The sequence below is a fragment of the Rattus rattus genome, chromosome 10 (assembly GCF_011064425.1).
Source record: "Rattus rattus isolate New Zealand chromosome 10, Rrattus_CSIRO_v1, whole genome shotgun sequence".
Classification (NCBI taxonomy): Eukaryota; Metazoa; Chordata; class Mammalia; order Rodentia; family Muridae; genus Rattus; species Rattus rattus.
Genome location: NC_046163.1, coordinates 55,320,961 through 55,343,744, shown reverse-complemented (window position 1 = coordinate 55,343,744; position 22,784 = coordinate 55,320,961). Strand labels below are relative to the sequence as shown.

General features: G+C 43.8%; 1 protein-coding gene across 1 annotated transcript in view; it reads right to left on the bottom strand.

The window, feature by feature from the left end:
* Sdccag8 (SHH signaling and ciliogenesis regulator SDCCAG8) overlaps window positions 1-22,784 on the bottom strand; it is a 195,293-nt gene that overhangs the window by 146,130 nt on the left and 26,379 nt on the right. Inside the window, exons 8-10 of the mRNA XM_032915108.1 lie at window positions 14,882-14,946; window positions 14,406-14,594; window positions 6,648-6,786 (exon numbers count right to left, since the gene is read on the bottom strand). Coding sequence (XP_032770999.1) covers window positions 6,648-6,786; window positions 14,406-14,594; window positions 14,882-14,946 — 393 coding nt within the window. The remainder of the gene's footprint in view (window positions 1-6,647; window positions 6,787-14,405; window positions 14,595-14,881; window positions 14,947-22,784) is intronic.

The window sequence follows — 22,784 nt, the reverse complement described above, 5'->3', positions numbered from 1 at the left end:
AGGGAATCCTGCAGGAGAAGGAAAAAAGGATTGTAGGCGCCAGACAGGACAAAACCATCACAAGAACACCCACAGAATCCCCCAGGGAAGCCTGCATAGATCTGGCCTAGGCCTCTTCATTTGTGTGACAGTTGTGTAGCTTGGTCTTCTTGTGAGTCTCCTAACAGCAGAGCGGACACTGTCTCTGACTCTTGCCTGCTTCCAGGGCCCTCCTCCCACCACTGGGCTGCCTCATCATGAGGGAGGTGCCTCGTCGTACTGCAACTCGGTATGACATGTTTGGTTGATATCCCTGAGAGGCCTGGCCTTCTCTGAAGGGAATCGGAAGAGGAGTGGTTAAGGAGGAAGAGTTGGGGAGGGCCTAGGAGGAGAGGAAGGAGAAAAAACTGTGGCCAGGATATAATATTTGAGAGAAAAAATTAAAAATATTTGAAAATAAAAATCAAACAAACAAACTGCACAGCCACATTTGCTGACAGTGGATGTGGAAATGGTCTTGGTGTACAGCACTAGGCTTTATGCAAAGTTATGCTGCCCTCTGTTAAAAGCTAAACATAGACAGAAGATACCCAGGCTCTGCAGCAAACTCTCCTTCCTCTCTGGAAGGTATTCACTTCCAGGTCTTCATTTCAGAAAGTTTCAGTTACCCTAAAGTGTGAGAACCAATTTCAAATGTGTCTGGTTAAGCAAAACCAAATACAATTTTGTTTTGACTAAAACTGGTTCTCTAAGGGAGTTAGCCCCAAGCTAAATCCTAGCTGAATGCTTTAGAAATTAGGAAATTTTAAATTAGATTGTCAGAGAAATGAGGGTGAATTTTTTTCCATAACTAAATCCCTTGGGGCCTGAAATACTAGGGAATACGGAATATTGTACAATTGTGCTAGTAGCAATCACTTCCCACTAATCTAGTAAAACACAACCCAGTAACTTTTACTGATATAATCAAAACTAGTGGCATAAGTAAATGGAACCAGTGTAGCCAAAGAAACTCCCACTGAACAAAAACGTAGGCGTTAGCATCGTTAAGTGAGAGAATAGTAAGAACCCCTGAGGGCCCAGCCAGCCCCAACAGTGAGAGGAAAGACTCCAGTTTTGGCGGAACTGGAGGAGATGGTCCTCACGGTGGCCTAGCAGGAGGAAGGTTCAGTGGATGGCACAAAGTGGAGCTGTCAGTCATGTAAACGAACTGCGCTGATGACTGACTGCTGTGTCCCGCGCTCTGTCCTCCGACGCTCTCCACCAGGAGGATGAGTAGTAGGTGTGAGGAGCAACGAGTAACCCTTAGGTTACAAACTGGTAATGGCGTCCGTCACTAGGTACGTAACCAAGGACACACAGGTAAAACAGATTTCATTTTAGACACGTCTAAATTTTTTAACATTTATATTTGGTTACATGAAAGAAACAGTAAAATTTAGTAACACATGAAAATAAAAAATCTAATCACATATGCATATACATGTGTGTACTGCGTGTGTGCATGTACACATGCATGTACACATATGGAAGCCAAAGTCCTCGTCAACCACATCTGTACCTACATTTTTGAGACATGGTCTCCCTCTTGCCCTGCGGCTCACCAGTTAGATAGACTGGTTGGCTATGATGCCCCAGACAGCCTCCTGTCTCCACCTCCCCAGCAGACCCTAACTCAGGTCTTAACACTCGAGCAGCAATCCTCTTACCCTCTGGCCCTGAGATCTAACACTGTCTCTCTAACAGGGACCTCATCCAAGGCTTAGGGGTTTCTGACCCTCATTATCGAGCATTTGCAGGGTACGGGTCCTTGTGATTCAAGGGCTCCCATTGACTCCTTTTCTAGAACCACAGCTGATACATAACCACGAGGAAACTCAACCCTCAAAGCTAGATCACAGCTAAGACGATCATGCCCAAGTGAGGCTGGCACCCCATTTTTCCTGGGGGACCTGCTGTGGTTGGTTCTCCTTTTCCTTACTTGGTGGAAATGGCCACCACCAGCCTTGAGCATCTGAGAAATTATGCCTTCCTATGCCAGTGGAGTCCACTCATGTGTCTACCTTTGCAGCCACTTCATGCTGTTTCCAGCAACATTTATGTCAGAACATAACTTACTGGGCTTCTTCGTATTTCTATTTCTAGTTTTATTAAGCCAAAGGGTAAAAATTACTATCATAAAGAAGTCAAACATTTTCCACAACAAAACTGACATCTGTCAACTGAAGTTTTAAACCAGGAAATCTATTTTATGACATCTCTAATCTCCCTCCCAGCTGCTACAGTTCCCTAGGAATTCCAGCAAAAGCCTCATGAATAATAAATTAATATATTACAATGGTTTATTGTTTACTGTTAGTGAACATAAAATTTAAAACTTATAAATATGAATTTTTCTGAAACAAAGCCCATTAAATAAAAATGATTATCAATACGTTTAAGATTCTTACTTATGAATAAAACACAGTATTGCTTTTAATTTATAAATACTTGCTTACCAGAAACTTATCAATAAGCCTATACTGAGACTATTTGCATAGCCACGCATCAGTTAATGACCATGTTCTGAGAAATGCATAGTACATAATTTTACACTTACATAAGCCTAAATATTGTAGGTCATGCCACTGCCTCTGAAGCAATCAGAAGACATACTAAACAGAGGTGAATGAGGCTGCTGGTGTGATCCTACATGTACACACACGCACTCACACACACACGCACACACACGCACACACACGCACACACACGTGGAAGGAATACATTCTAAAATAATGACAAACAATAAACAAGCATGAAGGCCAGTAGCACAGTTGCCCTTTGTCACTGAGGGTTATATATAATATATATAATATATAACCACACATGCCACACTTTGATGCAACAGTCGGCTTGCTAATCCCCGTATCACCACGCACGTGCCTGCGAAGACCACGGTTCCCGGTGGAGGAATTCCGATGCACTGACAGCTTGTTTTGTTTTGCACCAGACAATCAGCACGGCCCGCACGCTCACACGTGGAGTCCAGTGCTCAACGCTTTTCTGGTCTTTTTTTCTACGCCAAATTTCTTATTCCTGCTTTTTTGCTTCTATCAAAATCCAAGACTCGGGATAAAAGAGAAATGTTTTAAAAACATGTCCTGAACCTGCCACGTTGCCGTTTGTAAAGAAAACCTTCCTCAGTGTTCTTCATGCGCTCACTGACTTCCCTAAGCCCGTGTCTGCACTCACCACTCAGCCACTGGCCCCTGAGACAGGCAGGCAGCATGGGACCCCTTGCTTTCTGTTTCTTGAATTTTATCAACACAGTCTACCCTCGTTTACTCCCAGATTATACTTTTTCTCTTTAAAAATCATCTCCAGTTGTAGTAAGTTACACCTTCCAAGTAAAGCCCTTCGCCGAGACTTGCCACGCACTACAGCCTCCCTCCTAAGCGGCTGCCAGTTCAGACACTCACTGAGTTCATCAGGACCGGGTCAGTGTCTCGTCACTCAGGTGAAAACTACGGCTTTGCCCAAACCACAGCCCTAGGACGTGGAACGTAGACTGTAAAACAGCACCGTGGTCTTCTCTGTCTGATACCTGTTTTCTTATAAACAGGGCAGGCACTTTCACAGCCACTAGAAATGTAAATAGTGCCACAGAGCAAGGCCTCCCCTTGCATGCAATACAAACAAAGACCACTAAGTGGCAACAGACACCAAGCAACTACCTCAGACTGAAAAGCACTTCTAAACTGAAAAGGACCACACTCCCCCAGTGCAAAACAAGTATGTCTTATGAGAACTTTAGGAAAAACGCACGGATTTCAACATCACGTTAACCACAGCTCACTTCCATGTGAACGTCAGGTGCACAGTACACAATGCCTGACTCGAACATTCTTTTTCCCTTTTCATATTCTTCTCTTATGCAATACATCCCAACCAGTTTCCCCCCCTCCATTCCCCAGTCTCATCTCCACCTCCCCTCTGCCCCAGGTCCACTCCTCCTCCTTTTCCCTTCAGGAAGGAGCAGGCCTCCCAGGGATGTCAACCAGATAAGAGACGGTAAGAATGGGCACAAACCCTCACGTCAAGGCTGACTGAGGCAACCTGGCAGGAGGGAAAGGGTCCCAAGAGCAGGCAAAGGACTCAGTGACACCCCCACTCCCACAAAAACGCTAAGTTAAGCCACCATAACAAGCTTGCCGAGGACCTAGTGCAGCCCCTTGAAGGCTCCTTGACTGCCACTCCAGTCTGTGAGGCCCTGTAAGCCATGCTTAGCTGATTCTGTTCTCCTGGAGTCCTCCACCCCTGACTCCTGCAGTTCTTCCTCCTGCTCTTCCCTGGGGCTCCCTGAGCTCTGAGGGTGAGGACCTGAGCAAGGTCTCCAACTGTGGCTGTGGTCTCTGCATCTGCCCAGCAGCTGCCGGGGAAGCCGCTCTGAGGATGACTGCACTGGGGCCTTGCGAATTCTCAACCATTAATTTTAAAAATCACTAATGATCTCAGATCACATTTATTCTTAAAACTACTAATTTCCCTTCAACAAGCATTAACCGTGAAAGAATATGCAAATGGTGTGTGAGAAACACAGTGTTACACATATAGTCCCTCACTGGGGACCGCTACAGAAAGCCACCAAGACTTGTGTGACAACAGTGGCGTTCAGAGGAGCAGAGATTCATTCAAACAGGAGACAGGAATGTCTACAAAGACTGTCACCCGAAGTGCGCCTCTGAGGGACAAGTGTGCCATAAACGATATGTACACAGCAGCTGGCACTGGCTGGGAGAGCTCAGGAAAGCGCTCAGTTATGCTTCCCATTTTGGATCTGCATGAAAGAGTGTGGTGAAGACAGCTCTAGAAACTTGGAGAAAGGCCATGCTGAAGAATTCGCTTACTGTACCTCAATAGAGGGATGCCCCCGGGGGATATTTACAACCCACAAAACCTCAGACTGGAAAGGACTCACAGGAGAGCAGTCAGGAGGTTACTGCAGGAGTCTGCACTGGGAGGTGACATGGGCGCACAGGGGACTCTGCAGAGATCATGTGAGGTGTGGGGAGGGCCGAAGCGGCTGTGAATTCAGGAAGCTGGAGTTGCTGCTGGTGGGAGAGACAGAAACCAACAGCAAAGGCAAAGTAAACGGAAAGTGTGAGGAGATGCTTGAGGCAGATGTGGGTCAAGCGAGAGCAGTGACAGGAAACAGCCTCGTGTCATGTGCAGTGGACATGGATAAAGTTGGAACGAATCCCAGGAGGTCCGGCACCAAGGGCAGAGCACCACCATGAGGGTGCGACAGCTAACACTTCCAAAGCTCCTAGGTGCCAGAGAATGGGATGAAGACAGAATGAGGCCCTGGATTGGTAATGAACGGCGAGCAACTCAACATGAGTGCAGTCTAGAATTTGTTGAAAGACCGGCTGTGCTTGACCACAGGTGATAAGACAACCCCAAAATGACAGGGAGCTAAGGTTGGGTGAGGCAGACGCTGCAGGCGCAAATAACTGCACAAGACCAGGGTGCCCAGGCTCCCTACCCTCACAGAGGGCCTTAAATTACAACTTTAAAGTCCTACTTTATTACTGGATGCTGTAGACGAGGGAGTGGGAGAAGTTTTATTTCTGAAAACACGGAAACATAGGCAATTTTGATTCAAGGAAAATTATGGGTTTTTTCAGTTATGAATTTTTACAAGCATTGTAAAATGTCCATCCTGAGAACAGGAGGTGGTTTTCTACTCAACAGGCGTAAACTAAATTTTAGGTGATATTAAGGAATTTATTAATAATAAGTGTGTGTGTATAATAAAATATAGCATCCAATATCTGTAACGTGGGTTTGAACTATTTTGGATAAAAGGATGTCCACGTTTCTCCCTGGTGTGCCCTCCCACTGCTGACCTCCCTTCTCGCTCTCGCCTGCAGGCTTTGATCCAGTGTGGGCAGCTGAGGAGTGAGCTGGAGAGGCAGACAGACAGACTGGGGAAGGAACTTGCCTCTCAGCAAGAAAAAAGGGCTCTGGAGAAGGAGATGATAAAGAAAGAAGTAACCAGAGAGCGGGCGGAGGCGGAGGCGGAGGCGGAGGCGGAGGCGGAGGCGGAGGCGGAGGCGGAGGCGGAGGCGGAGGCGGAGGCGGAGGCGGAGGCGGAGGCGGAGGCGGAGGCACCGCGCCTGACACTTGCCTGCCCACAGCCCAGGGTCTGATGGGAGATGGCAATGGAGGGGCAGATGGATGGGGAGGGGCTGGCTTCAGCTGTTTCCTCCCTCCTGACAGGGAGGTGGAGCTCCTGGCAGTGGAAACCTGCCATGGTCGCGCCCTAGACCTTGAGAGATGCTTGGGGCCAGAAGTGAAGCTACACTGAAACATGCAGAGCCTGTCCGTAGTGACGCACCTATCTGCACACGGTAAAATATCTAAACAGTGTATGCACGCCCGCTCCCAAAGCACTTCCCCATACACTCTCCAAGCAGTGGCAAAACAAAAATATTTACAAAAGAATAAGAGCTCTCCAAATAGCAAGGGTTTTATTGTTTTGTTTTGTTTTTTTAATTTAGAGAAGTCAACATTCGTGGACTAGCATCTGGTTTGTGTGTTTGCAATTAGTTTAGCTATGAAAATAATCAAAAGAATAAACGCAGAGGTGTCTGGGTGTGGCATCCATGTCCACCCATTAGACTTGCCTTGGTCTTTTCAAAGTTGGCTTCTTCGGTCATCTGCACAGCGTGCTTCACCTGCTTGTAGGCGCTTGTCTCCCTCTCCTGCGCTTCCGCCAAGCTGCTCCGCACAGACACCAGCACAGACATTAAGTCGTCCCTCTCTCTGCCAGCACAAAAAGAACACACCAGGTAGGAAATGAGCATGTGTCACGTCCTGGAAGGGAAGCATGTGTGTGTGTTACAAGTGCAATGGGGGGCCCGCTCAGCACGCATTAAGCACAACCCAGAGAATGGCCCTCTGTCCTCCTTCGGCAAGTGGCAGGCAGAGTGGCAGAAAGACTGAGGCGTTCCAGGCAGGACCACATCTGCAAAGGACAATTCCCTTCTGTGGAAAGGGCTGGCACATGCAGGACCATAGAGTGAGCCCCAACAAGAGGAAATGACAACCAAGCGAGGCAGCTGGGACAAGCAACCAAGTGCAGAGGTTTGTGCGCACGTCAGAGGCAGCTAAAGATGTAGAATATTTGAAGAGAAACCATGGTCTCAGTCCTTAACAGGGGTGGGGTTCAAAGGCTGTGCCATGCTGTCCACTCTCCCTTACTTGGACTGGTAAACACACTTTCTTTTGTCTTTCCCGTGACCTCATTTTCATCCTTCTCCCCAAGTTACATTCCCTCAGTTAGTTATGAACAAAGCCTATAGTTTATCCTGCTGCGTATTTCTGCTTTTTATTTCAGTGAGCACTTTTATGGGACCCCTCAAGCCCTCCAACTGCACATATGACACTCAAATTGAACAAAACCTTGGGCGCTGGTTTTCACTCCTAAGCAAGCCCCAGATGTGCACCAGGCTGAGCTGCTGTTGGGTAAGCGGAATACCAATGTGGTGACACAGAAAATAGCAAGGATCCAATTTCTCCGTTAAATAAATTCCATAACAAATTCTCAGGATATTTCACAACTTATCACTGTATAAAAATCCCCAATAGAGGGAGCTAGAGGGACAGCTCAGGTAGAAGAATTTGCTCTTCATGGACCTGGGTTCAGCACACACAGCAAGTGGTTCCTGACCGTCATCTCTAAGTTTGGTCTCTCAGGACCCAATGCAGCCTTCTAGCTGCCACAGCCACCTGCATGCATTTTGACAAGCTAGCACACATATATGCAAAATAAAAATAGCTTAAAACTGTACATACCCACGGTGCCAAAGAGAAAACTGAGGAGGTAAATTTTCTACACATACAAAGCAGAAGGAATGCATGGTGGACTGCACACACGCCATGGGGACGCCGTCAGCGTGACCGGCTTTCTCATGCAGCGCCCACCCACTGAGATAAGAGCTAAGTTTGCTTTGCCCTGTCAGATTCTAAACTGTCAGAGAAGAAGCAACTGGGATAAAAAAGAAAGAAAAGCAGGCGTTGAAGAGCAGATTGGAAGATCCCAAACACTGATTTTGAATACCCTTCTAAACTAACCAATGACTCCATTTCACAAATCTCCTAAAGAAAAGATTTAAACTATCTGTGGTATTTGGAAAACACTCACATTTTTAGACGCATGTATTGCTGAACCCATTCATAAAAGCTCTTTTTGTTAAAAACACAAATTGTTACAAATAGCCCCAAATCCATGGAGTGACAGCGAGCTCCTGATGTTTTAAATTGATGAAAATCACTTAATCTTTATTCTAAGTGAAATAAAAACGGTAAACTGTTCTGACTGAATATTATGAAGCATAATTATGTGGGAAAGGAAGAGACTCGAAAACAGTTTTAATCATTCTAAAGTAAAATTGAATGCAAGCAAAACAGAATTTGTACTTATTTGGGTTTCAAAACAAAAGTGTAAATAACTTAAGAGGGGAAGCAAATGAAGAGGACTATGAACCTAGAAGAAAATCACCCCTTAAGAGTCACAAACCAGTCTGAGAATCATGTCTCACCTCCCTGAGAGCTACTGACTGCAAAACAAGCGGCAGCCTTTACCTGCCCTGGTACCACAGCCTCACAAAGGCAAGGCCCCCAGCCCCAAAGAGAACAGGAGGCAGCTCAGTGCATGTAAAACAAACTAACAGGTCCACAAGGCCAAGCGCTAGCACATCTGCTTCCCAGGGAGGCAGCATTAGTCCTCTATCAGGAGTGTTATTTGTCACATAGTAGGTGCTCAACAAAAGAAACGTAAGAAGAACATGTGGCTCACTGTGGGGAAAGCGCTTGCTGCTGAGGCTGACAAAACTGAGTTCTATGCCAAGGACCTGGTGGTCCTTGGGAGTTCAACAACTCCTGAGAGATGCTCTTTGGCCTGACATGCATGCACACAAAAAATACATGTAAAACTAAAGCCTAAAATTAAAGTACTTTAGAATGGTTCAATCTGCTTTTGAATCTACCACTTTTCCATATTAAGATAAATGAAAACGCTCGAGTATATGAACAAGGACATCCATAGCAGGAAGACTTCAGAAGCGATTCCAAAGAAGAGTTCCCAGTAATAATGTTTTAAGATTTAAATGTAAAAGGTCAAATTATTATCTAGAAGAGCAAAGTAAAAGTTAGTTCTTCTAGTTCAGGATGTTCAGGATATAAATCCATTAGCCCTTAAACTAAAGAAGACCATTAAAGCTGAGTTCCAAACAGACATTTCATTAGTCATTTAGGAGATGGCAAAAGATCATCTCCACGGATGAGCAGGCCACTCTAGCTCCTACCATGGCCACGGAGAGGTTGTGGAGAGCCATCCGCCATCCGGGAAGGCTTGGATCCTACACTTAGCACTGCACTTCGCCTTTGACTGTGTTTCAACTCCAATCCCCGGATCACCCAACACTGGATTCTCAGGAAGCAAAGAGCTCTGCAGCACATCAGGAACCTAACGCTGAGTCACAGCAGGGAGACTCAGGCGGAGACAATGAACAAAGTCAGCCCTGGGTAAATACACAAAAGAGAGGGCTGCTTTAAGAGGCACGAATCACCCTCATCTTGAAATACAGAACTACAGGAAGTAATGGTTTTAAGTCACTGTCAATTTGAAGCATTTGTGACACACATCGTTTCAATAAGCATCATGAGTCCTGTTTTGGAGGAAAGGCTGGCAGGCTGGGGAAACATTTCTTTGTGCCGCATTTGGAAAGCTTCCCGCTGCGTTTGTCTGAAGCTGGCTGGACAGAAGGCTGCCAGTGACCACACACTGGACCAAAACCCGGATGGCACTACCAGAATCATTTCTCCTTAAGAAAAAGGAAGCAGGAGTTCCCTGAAGAATATTCAACTACCACCTTGAAAACCACTAAAATGTGATCATTCAGAAAGAGACTAAAAGAAATTAGCATGACTTTCACCTACTGTACAGGACAGAGCAGCCCGAGTGGAAGGCACTTGAGAAGATTTCAAACCAACTTACAAAATGCAAGCAGTGTCAACAAGTCTGACGCTGCACACGAGGATCGCCAGTGTAAAACACCACAAAAATCTGGGTGGTCTGGTCCCGTGCTGTGCCTTATCCCCTCGCTGTCCACCACAGGGCCTCATGGCTCACGCATCCACAACAGCTCTTTTTGGAGAGTGGAAGGAGTAGGTGGTGACTGGTTTCACAAGTCCATGTTTCCCAAGGCTCCAGCAAGCTCTTTGGACTTATCATATTTAAGGAACAACTCTCAAATTCTACATTAAAACCACGTAGCATGTACTGACACTAAATACACAAAACTTGAAATCGAAACCCAAGACTGCTGGCTACGTTTTAAAGTCAGCGCCATGCTCAGTGAGCAGTACTGTGCATTAAAAAGTTGGAAAGGTCTAAATACCAGATCACACAAAGGGAGCCTTACAACCCCCAAAATCCATAAAAATATGAGAAGCAGAAACCTTTCACCCCATTCTGTCACTAAGGCAGAACAGAATTCTGGCCACATTGCTGACACAGCAGAAATGTAAACCAAGTAGGCCAGCACTTCCTCTCAGAGGCTGACATCAAATTTAAGACAACAAAAGCAGAATTCATAACTGACAGGAATCTAATTTCTAAACAAAAGCCAGACATTCGATCAATATAAACACTGTTGCCTCTATCAGACACTCAGTCAATATCAGTCAATGTAACCCCCATTAGACATGTTCCCTACAACCTAGAAGGCTAACGCTATAGGGGTGCACTCTGACTTTATTTGTTGGTCGATTATACTAGACTAACTAGTTAAAACTGCCTTTGACATCTACATATAACATATCATTTTAATTTTTAGTTTTTCCTAATATTTCCATGTAAAATTAGTTACCAATGGGATTAAAGACTGTTTGAAACAAATCTTCAAACCTTGTGGCCCCTTTTCTACTTTTCCAGTGTTAACTACTGTTAAATATCTGGTGTGTATTCTTTCAAATCTTTTTCAATATACATATATGATCCTAGAGAAAATATCTAATGTCGTATTTGACCTAGAAAATCAAATGGCTTTGCTTTGCTGTTATATTAGGTAGTTTTATTTACTTTGGAGTTAGGCTCGCCCACAGGGTCCTCTGCGCTTCTTCACATATATGCAGAAGTACAAGTCCACGTGAACTGTGGGGTGCATAAAGTTTTTAATTTTTCACATTTACTGTGTGTGTTACACATGTATGTGTCACAGTACCACTGTAGAGGTCGGAGGACAACCTGCAGGACTCAGGTCACTCCTTCCACTATTGGGTTTCCAGGGATTGGACTTGGATCATCAAGTTTTGCAGCAAGCAGCGTGCTGGCTGAGCCATCTCTCCAGCCCCCAACTCCTCCATAAATCAGCAGAGTCGACATACGCCACAGTTTAGTTACTCCCTTTGAAGGTACTCAGGCTTTCATACCTTACAAATAATGCTACAAAAGCATTCTCTACGCATGCTCTACCGGGCGTACACACGAGCTTTTCTTCTTAGAAACTGTAATGCGTAAGTTAAATATTAATAGTGCTGTACCACCCTGCAAAGTAACTGTGCTGATGTCACACTGCCACCAGCAGGGCATGGAAATCCTGGCCTCAGGGGAATTGCCCATCATTCGAGTGGATTCTTCTGATAACTGACAGCTTCCTCTCCCACTAGCTCCTTCCCCTTACCCATAGTGCACCTGCACAGTCTGCCATGCTTTCTTTCAAAACTGCTTACACACTCTCTTAATTACACGTGGCAAGCATTTTCCCAGTCTTTTACTATAATTTGCAATATTTTAAGTAAATGAAGTCAATCAATTGAATTGTTTTATAGTGCTGGGAATTAAACCTTGGGCATGCTGGGTCAGTGACAACCACTGGGCTACATATCAAACCTTATGTTCTGAGAATCCTGCTATAGAGTTCGGACTGGCTTGGAGACCTCTGCAAGCCTACCTAGTGCTGTCAAGACAGATGTGGGTTACCACACCCAGTGCCTATGAGCTCATTTTTCAGTGAATCAAGGGAGTAATTTTTTTGCAGTTTCTGACTTTCACTTTTGCATGTCATGCTTAGGATACAAGCCCAAGGCTATCAGCTTACTTCTAATACTTTTATAGACTAAATAACATTTGGCTCTTTATACTGAAAGATAAAAGTTTTAAAGTTGCCCCCCTAGACACAAAGTTTAGAGAAGAAAAAGAAAACAGGTTAAGCCCCAGAATTGTATGTTCCAAGAAGCCTCTCCTAGGGCTATAGAATAGATAATTACATTGGCCAGCTCAACAGCTTTCTCCCAGAAACTAGCTGACCATAAATCTTAGAGAACAATTTTGAGAAGCAGGAAACAACGTCTCCTAAGAACTAGCGGACCATGAAGTTAAACAATCTGAGAAGTAAGAGACAGCTTCTCCTAGGAAACAATCTTGGGAGACAGAGAGTTCTTCCTTGTGATTTTTCACTGTTATTCTATGACGCCATCCCTGCCCCCTCAGGTTGTGGTTTCTCCCTTTAAATACCTCTTTTCCCAGCCTCTCGGGGTCGAACTCCACTGCCCCTGCGTGGGATACGAGTCTCGACCCCAGTGCACTGGTTGCTATCGATAAACCTCATGTAATTACAACAAGGACGGTCTTGTGTGAGTTCTTGGGGGGTTGCGTCATCCCGAGACTTGAGTGAGGGTCTCCCCACTCTGGGGGTCTTTCAATACATAATTCAAATTTGTAAAGTACAGTTCTATTTTTTTTTCAAATAGAAAGAAAAATTTAATTTCTCAGAGCCACTGCTTCCCAAGTTACAAATGGACACAACAGTACTTGCCTCACAGAATGGATTTTAAGATTAAAGGAGACCATGTTTCTCTATGGCCTAGCTCAGGCCTGGTCAAATAACAAACAGCCACAATTTATTATTTGGGTAGGGAAAATATTATACATATATATTTGTTTTGTTGAATATATGTAAAAGCTTCGATAATTCATAGCATACTTAACAAAATCAAGACCCTCAGTTGTCAGTCATCCCTACTGGCAACTCAGGTTTTGTAGAGCAGTCAGTACATTGACTGTGCCTGGAAGTCACAGTTACTAGAAACGTTAAACCTTCTTATACTCGGTGGAGTGCAGAGGCTTTGGTGTTCAGTGTCTGGATAGAGCTCAACAGAATACTAAGCATTTACAAAGCACTATATCGATATCATCCCAACTACTATTCCAAATACCTACTATGCTTTAAAAGTGAGAAAACAGAGGCACGAAGAGGTTAAATAACTGTAGTGAAATTACACAGCAAACAGCAGAAAAACTAGACTGTACATCCAAGGCCGTCTGCTTCAAACCTCAGTGCTCCTGTTCACAAGGTAAAGCTGCCCTTGCATATTCCCATAAAATAGAAAACGCCATTCAGAGCAATAAAGGAAGTTGTCTATAGGTCAAGACACACAGAATATCTGTCTGCCTTTAATGATCAGTCATTCCATGTTTACACACCAATTCTGACTATGGGATCTCTGACTGGTAAGCAACCAACCCCTGTCGCAGCATAGGCAGAGAAGCATGAACACTGAGTGGCCACCAAGGACAGGACCCAGAGCTGAAGCAATAGACGAGACCTAGCGGGTGGGGGTTAGTGAGGGAATAACTTGGAAATAGATGCAGTTTGGACTTCTGAAATGAGTAGAGCAGACAGAGATGGGACAAAAACTAATGAACACAGGAAAGCCCAGAGTGCAAACAACACTGGATTCCATAATAACCAATAATTGTCAGTTCCTACTGAATGAAATTTTACAGAAGAAAGAAGACTTCCTGCAGGGCAGTGAAACTAGATCACGGGATGCACATGGAGGCCTGTGGTATTTCAGCCTGGGCAAGAATTTGATAGAGCTCCTTTGTAATCATGCCCCAGTCAGCCTTCCTCTGCTGATGCTGTGACGGCTGCATTCTCCTCCCATGACATCAGAATATGCTTTGCAACAGGCACATGAGGAGATGTGCTGGAGCCCACTCTGCCTAGTCACACTGTAAATCCAAGGCATGGTCCCGTCTAAGGAGTTCCAGTCACACTCATCTTGTGAAGAACACTGTTGAGACTAGGGTCACTGAACTGGGTGACCCACGAAGATTACCTATTTCAATTCTCTTACTTCAAATGAGATTTGAACTAAAGCTAAAATGATCTGTTCTGTGACATGTTTCCCCGCAGCTGGCACAGACCCCAGCCACTCTTTCCTCACGAAAGCTACAATGAAGGGACGGTCTAAACTCTGGTTAATTTGCAGCTGATCTTAACGGCACTTGACTCAGCTTGGGATCAAAGGACACTATGTCCTTATAGACATAATGCCCTCTATGGCCAAAGGCTCCGGACGCAAGGCCCACTTACTTAGTCAGCGTCTCGATGGTCTGGATGTGCACGTTGTTGTGGGTCTGGGAAAGGACAGCTTCATGCTGAGCACACTTCAAACAGAGGCCGCCCACACGGCTGGATGCACTCGCGGTCACAAGAGACTCTTTATGCTTCAATCTTTCCTTAAGATCCTCACAGGTTTTCTGATATTCAACCAAGTCTTTCCTAAAAGAAAGTCAAAGAGTTCTAAGCTAAGTCCCGGCAACAGCGTAAGTACAAAGGGTACCGTTACCGCCATGTATGGCACTGAGCACAGGAGGTATTTTACATATGGATCTTATTAATTCTTACCACAACCCTGAAGCACAGGAGTGACGGCTTTATTCATACTACATATGAAGTGCTGTCACGTCGTTCTAATTTCGATAACACCTACAGTTCATCAAACACTAAAGTCTATCTTCAGAACCCCACCATTTGGCTGTATCAGGAAATGGATGACTTTACTTTACCTCAAAAGCTTCAGCTGAGACTCCAGAAGGTCAGTCTTCGCCTCATATGTGAGTTTCAGCCTCTCCTACAGAACAAGGCAGGAAAGCACATTTTTTTTTTCTTTTTTTTTTTGGAGGTGGGGACCGAACCCAGGGCCTTGCGCTTGCTAGGCAAGCGCTCTACCACTGAGCTAAATCCCCAGCCCCAGGAAAGCACATTTTTTGCCATGTCTTGTTTTCATAAAAAAAAAAAAAAAAAAAAAAATTAAATTCTCAATAGTAACTCAAGTTTCTCTCTCTCTCTCGCTCACAGGAGGATCAAGGCTGTAGGAACGCTTTCACTAGCTCACTCCAACTCTGCTGTTCTGACCATCAGGTGACGGTCAATACAGAACCACTGGGTCCCAAAATGGTGACTACCTACAGCTTTTCCTTCTTTTAAAACTGCACAAACCAAGTCTTACCCTTAAAAGTGTGACTTTACAGAAAGTTGATTGTCACTTAGTAGGTTCATAACAGTAAAGTTAAAAGTCCCCATTGTAAGTGAAGCATGTTCGGCATGCAATATATACGGATTTTGAATGGAAAGGTTAAAAGTTTAATGCCTACTATGACAAGACAATGGCCACCCAATCTGTAGGCTGACTCAATTGATAATCTACCATTTAACAAGTACTTCTCAGGCATCTACACAAGGGTACCTCAAACCTCAGCGAGAGCTTATAGTCCTGTAAGACCAGGATGCGCATGAGTCTGTGAGATGCACAAGAGGGAAAGCAGAAGTACAAAGGCGAAGCTTCCTAACCCAGGTAAAAGAAACACTGGGCTGCTTAAAGCAGGGGCTAAGAATGGTTTTCAGAAGAGAACCTCAAGCTGTCACACCACGCCGAATCTGTGGGCAGCCTGACTGAATCGGCAGAACATAAAATGCTACGAGAAGGAGCGGCTGGGCGTGGGAGAAACAGGAAACACGGGACACGGGAAGAATATAAATGTTAGGACTTTGGTTTATTCAACCCATGTAGCTGAAGCACCGGACATGCACTGAAAACTTATTATCCAATTGAGTGTGGATTCAGAATAGCTGGGGGAAAGAACTAATTACAAATGCATAGGTAAGAGGTCATATGTGGAGCAGATAACCCAGTGATACTGAAAAGTAAGTTTGTAATGTCAAGATACCCACACGTCAGGAGAACAGAAGTTTATAACTGATTAGGTCTGAGATAGAAAAGGCAAAACGCATCCAGGTTTCTGAACTGAGCAACACAGGTGAATGCCAGTGCTAAATACTATTTCAGAACCAGGAAGGAGAGAAAACTCACAAAAATAGTCCAAGTAGGCAGCAGCTCTCTGCTCCCAGACCCCGTGGGAGAGAGACTTCACCGCCTGGTCAGGTGGGCACTCCTGAGGCTGCAGAGCGGAAGAGACCACCAACACTGCCCACCCCTGCCCACATCCCTGGCCCAAGAGGAAACTGTATAAGGCCTCTGGGCTCCCGTGGGGGAGGGCCCAGGAGCGGCAGGACCCCTGCCTGAGACACCGCCGGAACCTGAAGGGAACAGACCGGATAAACAGTTCTCTGCACCCAAATCCCGTGGGAGGGAGAGCTAAACCTTCAGAGAGGCGGACAAGCCTGGGAAACCAGAAGAGACTGCTCTCTGCACACACATCTCGGACGCCAAAGGAAAACACCAAAGGCCATCTGGAACCCTGGTGCACTGAAGCTCCCAGAAGGGGCGGCGCAGATCTTCCCGGTTGCTGCCGCCGCAGAGAGCCCGTGGGCAGCACCCCGAGAGCGAACTTGAGCCTCAGGACCACAGGTAAGACCAACTTGTCTGCTGCAAGTGACCTGCCTGGTGAACTCAAGACACAGGCCCACAGGAACAGCTGAAGACCTGTAGGGGGAAAAAAACTACACGCATACGAAAGCAGAACACTCTGTCCCCATAACTGGCTGAAAGAAAACAGTAAAACAGGTCTACAGCACTCCTGACACACAGGCTTATAGGACAGTCTAGCCACTGTCAGAAATAGCAGAACAAAGTAACACTAGAGATAATCTGATGGCGAGAGGCAAGCGCAGGAACCCAAGCAACAGAAACCAAGACGACATGGCATCATCGAAGCCCAATTCTCCCACCAAAACAAACATGGAATGTCCAAACACACCAGAAAAGCAAGATCTAGTTTCAAAATCATATTTGATCATGATGCTGGAGGACTTCAAGAAAGACGTGAAGAACTCCCTTAGAGAAACACAGGAAAACATTAATAAACAAGTAGAAGCCTACAGAGAGGAATCGCAAAAATGCCTGAAAGAATTCCAGGAAAACATAAATAAACAAGTAGAAGCCCATAGAGAGGAGACACAAAAATCCCTGAAAGAATATCAGGAAATCATAAATAAACAAGTAGAAGCCCATAGAGAGGAGTCACAAAAATCCCTGAAAGAATTCCAGGAAAACACAATCAAACAGTTGAAGGAATTAAAAATGGAAATAGAAGCAATCAAGAAAGAACACATGGAAACAACCCTGGATATAGAAAACCAAAAGAAGAGACAAGGAGCTGTAGATACAAGCTTCATCAACAGAATACAAGAGATGGAAAGAGAATCTCAGGAGCAGAAGATTCCATAGAAATCATTGACTCAACTGTCAAAGATAATGTAAAGCGGAAAAAGCTACTGGTCCAAAACATACAGGAAATCCAGGACTCAATGAGAAGATCAAACCTAAGGATAATAGGTATAGAAGAGAGTGAAGACTCCCAGCTCAAAGGACCAGTAAATATCTTCAACAAAATCATAGAAGAAAACTTCCTAACCTAAAAAAGAGATACCCATAGGCATACAAGAAGCCTACAGAACTCCAAATAGATTGGACCAGAAAAGAAACACCTCCCGTCACATAATAGTCAAAACACCAAACGCAGAAAATAAAGAAAGAATATTAAAAGCAGTAAGGGAAAAAGGTCAAGTAACATATAAAGGCAGACCTATCAGAATCACACCAGACTTCTCGCCAGAAACTATGAAGGCCAGAAGATCCTGGACTGATGTCATACAGACCCTAAGAGAACACAAATGCCAGCCCAGGTTACTGTATCCTGCAAAACTCTCAATTAACATAGATGGAGAAACCAAGATATTCCATGACAAAACCAAATTTACACAATATCTTTCTACAAATCCAGCACTACAAAGGATAATAAATGGTAAAGCCCAACATAAGGAGGCAAGCTATACCCTAGAAGAAGCAAGAAACTAATCGTCTTGGCAACAAAACAAAGAGAATGAAAGCACACAAACACAACCTCACATCCAAATATGAATATAACGGGAAGCAATAATCACTATTCCTTAATATCTCTCAACATCAATGGCCTCAACTCCCCAATAAAAAGACATAGATTAACAAACTGGATACATAACGAGGACCCTGCATTCTGCTGCCTACAGGAAACACACCTCAGAGACAAAGACAGACACTACCTCAGAGTGAAAGGCTGGAAAACAACTTTTCCAAGCAAATGGTCAGAAGAAGCAAGCTGGAGTAGCCATTCTAATATCAAATAAAATCAATTTTCAACTAAAAGTCATCAAAAAAGATAAGGAAGGACACTTCATATTCATCAAAGGAAAAATCCACCAAGATGAACTCTCAAACCTAAATATCTATGCCCCAAATACAAGGGCACCTACATACGTAAAAGAAACCTTACTAAAGCTCAAAACACACATTGCACCTCACACAATAATAGTGGGAGATTTCAACACCCCACTCTCATCAATGGACAGATCATGGAAACAGAAATTAAACAGAGATGTAGACAGACTAAGAGAAGTCATGAGCCAAATGGACTTAACGGATATTTATAGAACATTCTATCCTAAAGCAAAAGGATATACCTTCTTCTCAGCTCCTCATGGTACTTTCTCCAAAATTGACCATATAATTGGTCAAAAAACGGGCCTCAACAGGTACAGAAAGATAGAAATAATCCCATGTGTGCTATCAGACCACCACGGCCTAAAACTGGTCAACAATCAAGGAAGAACGCCCACATATACTTGGAAATTGAACAATGCTCTACTCAATGATAACCTGGTCAAGGAAGAAATAAAGAAAGAAATTAAAAACTTTTTAGACTTTAATGAAAATGAAGGTACAACATACCCAAACTTATGGGACACAATGAAAGCTGTGCTAAGAGGAAAACTCATAGCGCTGAGTGCCTGCAGAAAGAAACAGGAAAGAGCCTATGTCAGCAGCTTGACAGCACACCTAAAAGCTCTAGAACAAAAAGAAGCAAATACACCCAGGAGGAGTAGAAGGCAGGAAATAATCAAACTCAGAGCCGAAATAACCAAGTAGAAACAAAAAGGACCATAGAAAGAATCAACAGAACCAAAAGTTGGTTCTTTGAGAAAATCAACAAGATAGATAAACCCTTAGCCAGACTAACGAGAGGACACAGAGAGTGCGTCCAAATTAACAAAATCAGAAATGAAAAGGGAGACATAACTACAGATTCAGAGGAAATTCAAAAAATCATCAGATCTTACTATAAAAACCTATATTCAACAAAACTTGAAAATCTTCAGGAAATGGACAATTTCCTAGACAGATACCAGGTACCGAAGTTAAATCAGGAACAGATAAACCAGTTAAACAACCCCATATCTCCTAAGGAAATAGAAGCAGTCATTAAAGGTCTCCCAACCAAAAAGAGCCCAGGTCCAGACGGGTTTAGTGCAGAATTCTATCAAACCTTCATAGAAGACCTCATAACAATATTATCCAAACTATTCCACAAAATTGAAACAGATGGATCACTACCGAATACCTTCTACGAAGCCACAATTACTCTTATACCTAAACCACACACAAAGACATAACAAAGAAAGAGAACTTCAGACCAATTTCCCTTATGAATATCGATGCAAAAATACTCAATAAAATTCTGGCAAACCAGAATCAAGAGCACATCAAAACAATCATCCACCATGATCAAGTGAAGGCTTCATCCCAGGCATGCAGGGATGGTTTAATATCTGGGAAAACCATCAACGTGATCCATTATATAAACAAACTGAAAGAACAAAACCACATGATCATTTCATTAGATGCTGAGAAAGCATTTGACAAAATTCAACACCCCTTCATGATAAAAGTCCTGGAAAGAATAGGAATTCAAGGCCCATACCTAAACATAGTAAAAGCCATATACAGCAAACCAGTGGCTAACATTAAACTAAATGGAGAGAAACTTGAAGCAATCCCACTAAAATCAGGGACTAGACAAGGCTGCCCTCTCTCCCTACTTATTCAATATAGTTCTTGAAGTTCTAGCCAGAGCAATCAGACAACAAAAAGGAGGTCAAGGGGATACAGATCGGAAAAGAAGAAGTCAAAATATCACTATTTGCAGATGATATGATAGTATATTTAAGTGATCCCAAAAGTTCCACCAGAGAACTACTAAAGCTGATAAACAACTTCAGCAAAGTGGCTGGGTATAAAATTAACTCAAATAAATCAGTTGCCTCCCTCTATACAAGAGAAACAAGCCGAGAAAGAAATTAGGGAAGCGACACCCTTCATAATAGACCCAAATAATATAAAGTACCTCGGTGTGACTTTAACCAAGCAAGTAAAAGATCTGTACAATAAGAACTTCAAGACACTGAAGAAAGAAATTGAAGAAGACCTCAGAAGATGGAAAGATCTCCCATGCTCATGGATTGGCAGGATTAATATAGTAAAAATGGCCATTTTACCAAAAGCAATCTACAGATTCAATGCAATCCCCATCAAAATACCAACCCAATTCTTCAAAGAGTTAGACAGAACAATTTGCAAATTCATCTGGAATAACAAAAAATCCAGGATAGCTAAAGCTATCCTCAACAATAAAAGGACTTCAGGGGGAATCACTATCCCTGAACTCAAGCAGTATTACAGAGCAATAGTGATAAAAACTGCATGGTATTGGTACAGAGACAGACAGATAGACCAATGGAATAGAATTGAAGACCCAGAAATGAACCCACACACCTATGGTCACTTGATTTTTGACAAAGGAGCCCAAACCATCCAATGGAAAAAAGATAGCATTTTCAGCAAATGGTGCTGGTTCAACTGGAGGTCAACATGTAGAAGAATGCAGATCGATCCATGCTTATCACCCTGTACAAAGCTTAAGTCCAAGTGGATCAAGGACCTCCACATCAAACAAGACACACTCAAACTAACAGAAGAAAAGCTAGGGAAGCATCTGGAACACATGGGCACTGGAAAAAATTTCCTAAACAAAACACCAATGGCTTACGCTCTAAGATCAAGAATCGACAAATGGGATCTCATAAAACTGCAAAGCTTCTGTAAGGCAAAAGGACACTGTGGTTAGGACAAAACGGCAACCAACAGATTGGGAAAAGATCTTTACCAATCCTACAACAGATAGAGGCCTTATATCCAAAATATACAAAGAACTCAAGAAGTTAGACCGAGGGAAACAAATAACCTATTAAAAAATGGGGTTCAGAGCTAAACAAAGAATTCACAGCTGAGGAATGCCGAATGGCTGAGAAACACCTAAAAGAAATGTTCAACATCTTTAGTCATAAAGGAAATGCAAATCAAAACAACCCTGAGATTTCACCTCACACCAGTGAGAATGGCTAAGATCAAAAAAACTCAGGTGACAGCAGATGCTGGCGAGGATGGGGAGAAAGAGGAACACTCCTCCAGTGTTGGTGGGGTTGCAGACTGCTACAACCATTCTGGAAATCAGTCTGGAGGATCCTCAGAAAATTGGACATTGAACTGCCTGAGGATCCAGCTATACCTCTCTTGGGCATATACCCAAAAGATGCCCCAACATATAAAAAAGACACGTGCTCCACTATGTTCATTGCAGCCTTATTTATAATAGCCAGAAGCTGGAAAGAACCCAGATGCCCTTCAACAGAGGAATGGATTCAGAAAATGTGGTACATCTACACAATGGAATATTACTCAGCTATCAAAAACAACGAGTTTATGAAATTTGTAGGCAAATGGTTGGAACTGGAAAATATCATCCTGAGTGAGCTAACCCAATCACAGAAAGACATACATGGTATGCACTCATTGATAAGTGGCTATTAGCCCAAATGCTTGAATTACCCTAGATGCCTAGAACAAATGAAACTCAAGCGGATGATCAAAATGTGAATGCTTCACTCCTTCTTTAAAAGGGAACAAGAATACCCTTTGGCAGGGAAGAGAGAGGCAAAGATTAAAACAGAGACTGAAGGAACACCCATTCAGAGCCTGCCCCACATGTGGCCCATACATATACAGCCATCCAATTAGACAAGATGGATGAAGCAATGAAGTGCAGACCGACAGGAGCCGGATGTAGATCGATCCTGAGAGACACAGCCAGAATACAGCAAATACAGAGGCGAATGCCAGCAGCAAACCACTGAACTGAGAATAGGACCCCCGTTGAAGGAATCAGAGAAAGAACTGGAAGAGCTTGAAGGGGCTCGAGACCCCATATGTACAAAAATGCCAAGCAACCAGAGCTTCCAGGGACTAAGCCACTGTCTAAAGACTATACATGGACTGACCCTGGACTCTGACCTCATAGGTAGCAATGAATATCCTAGTAAGAGCACCAGTGGAAGGGAAGCCCTGGGTCCTGCTAAGACTGAACCCCAGTGAACTAGACTGTTGGGGGAGTGTGGCAATGGGGGAGGATGGGAGGGGAACACCCATAAGGAAGGGGAGGGGAGGGGATGTTTGCCGAAACCGAAAGGAATAACACTAAATGTATATAAGAAATACTCAAGTTGGGGTGGGAAAAAAAAAAAAAAAAAAAAAAGAAATACTCAAGTTAATAAAAAAAAAAAAAATAGTCCAAGTAGTGA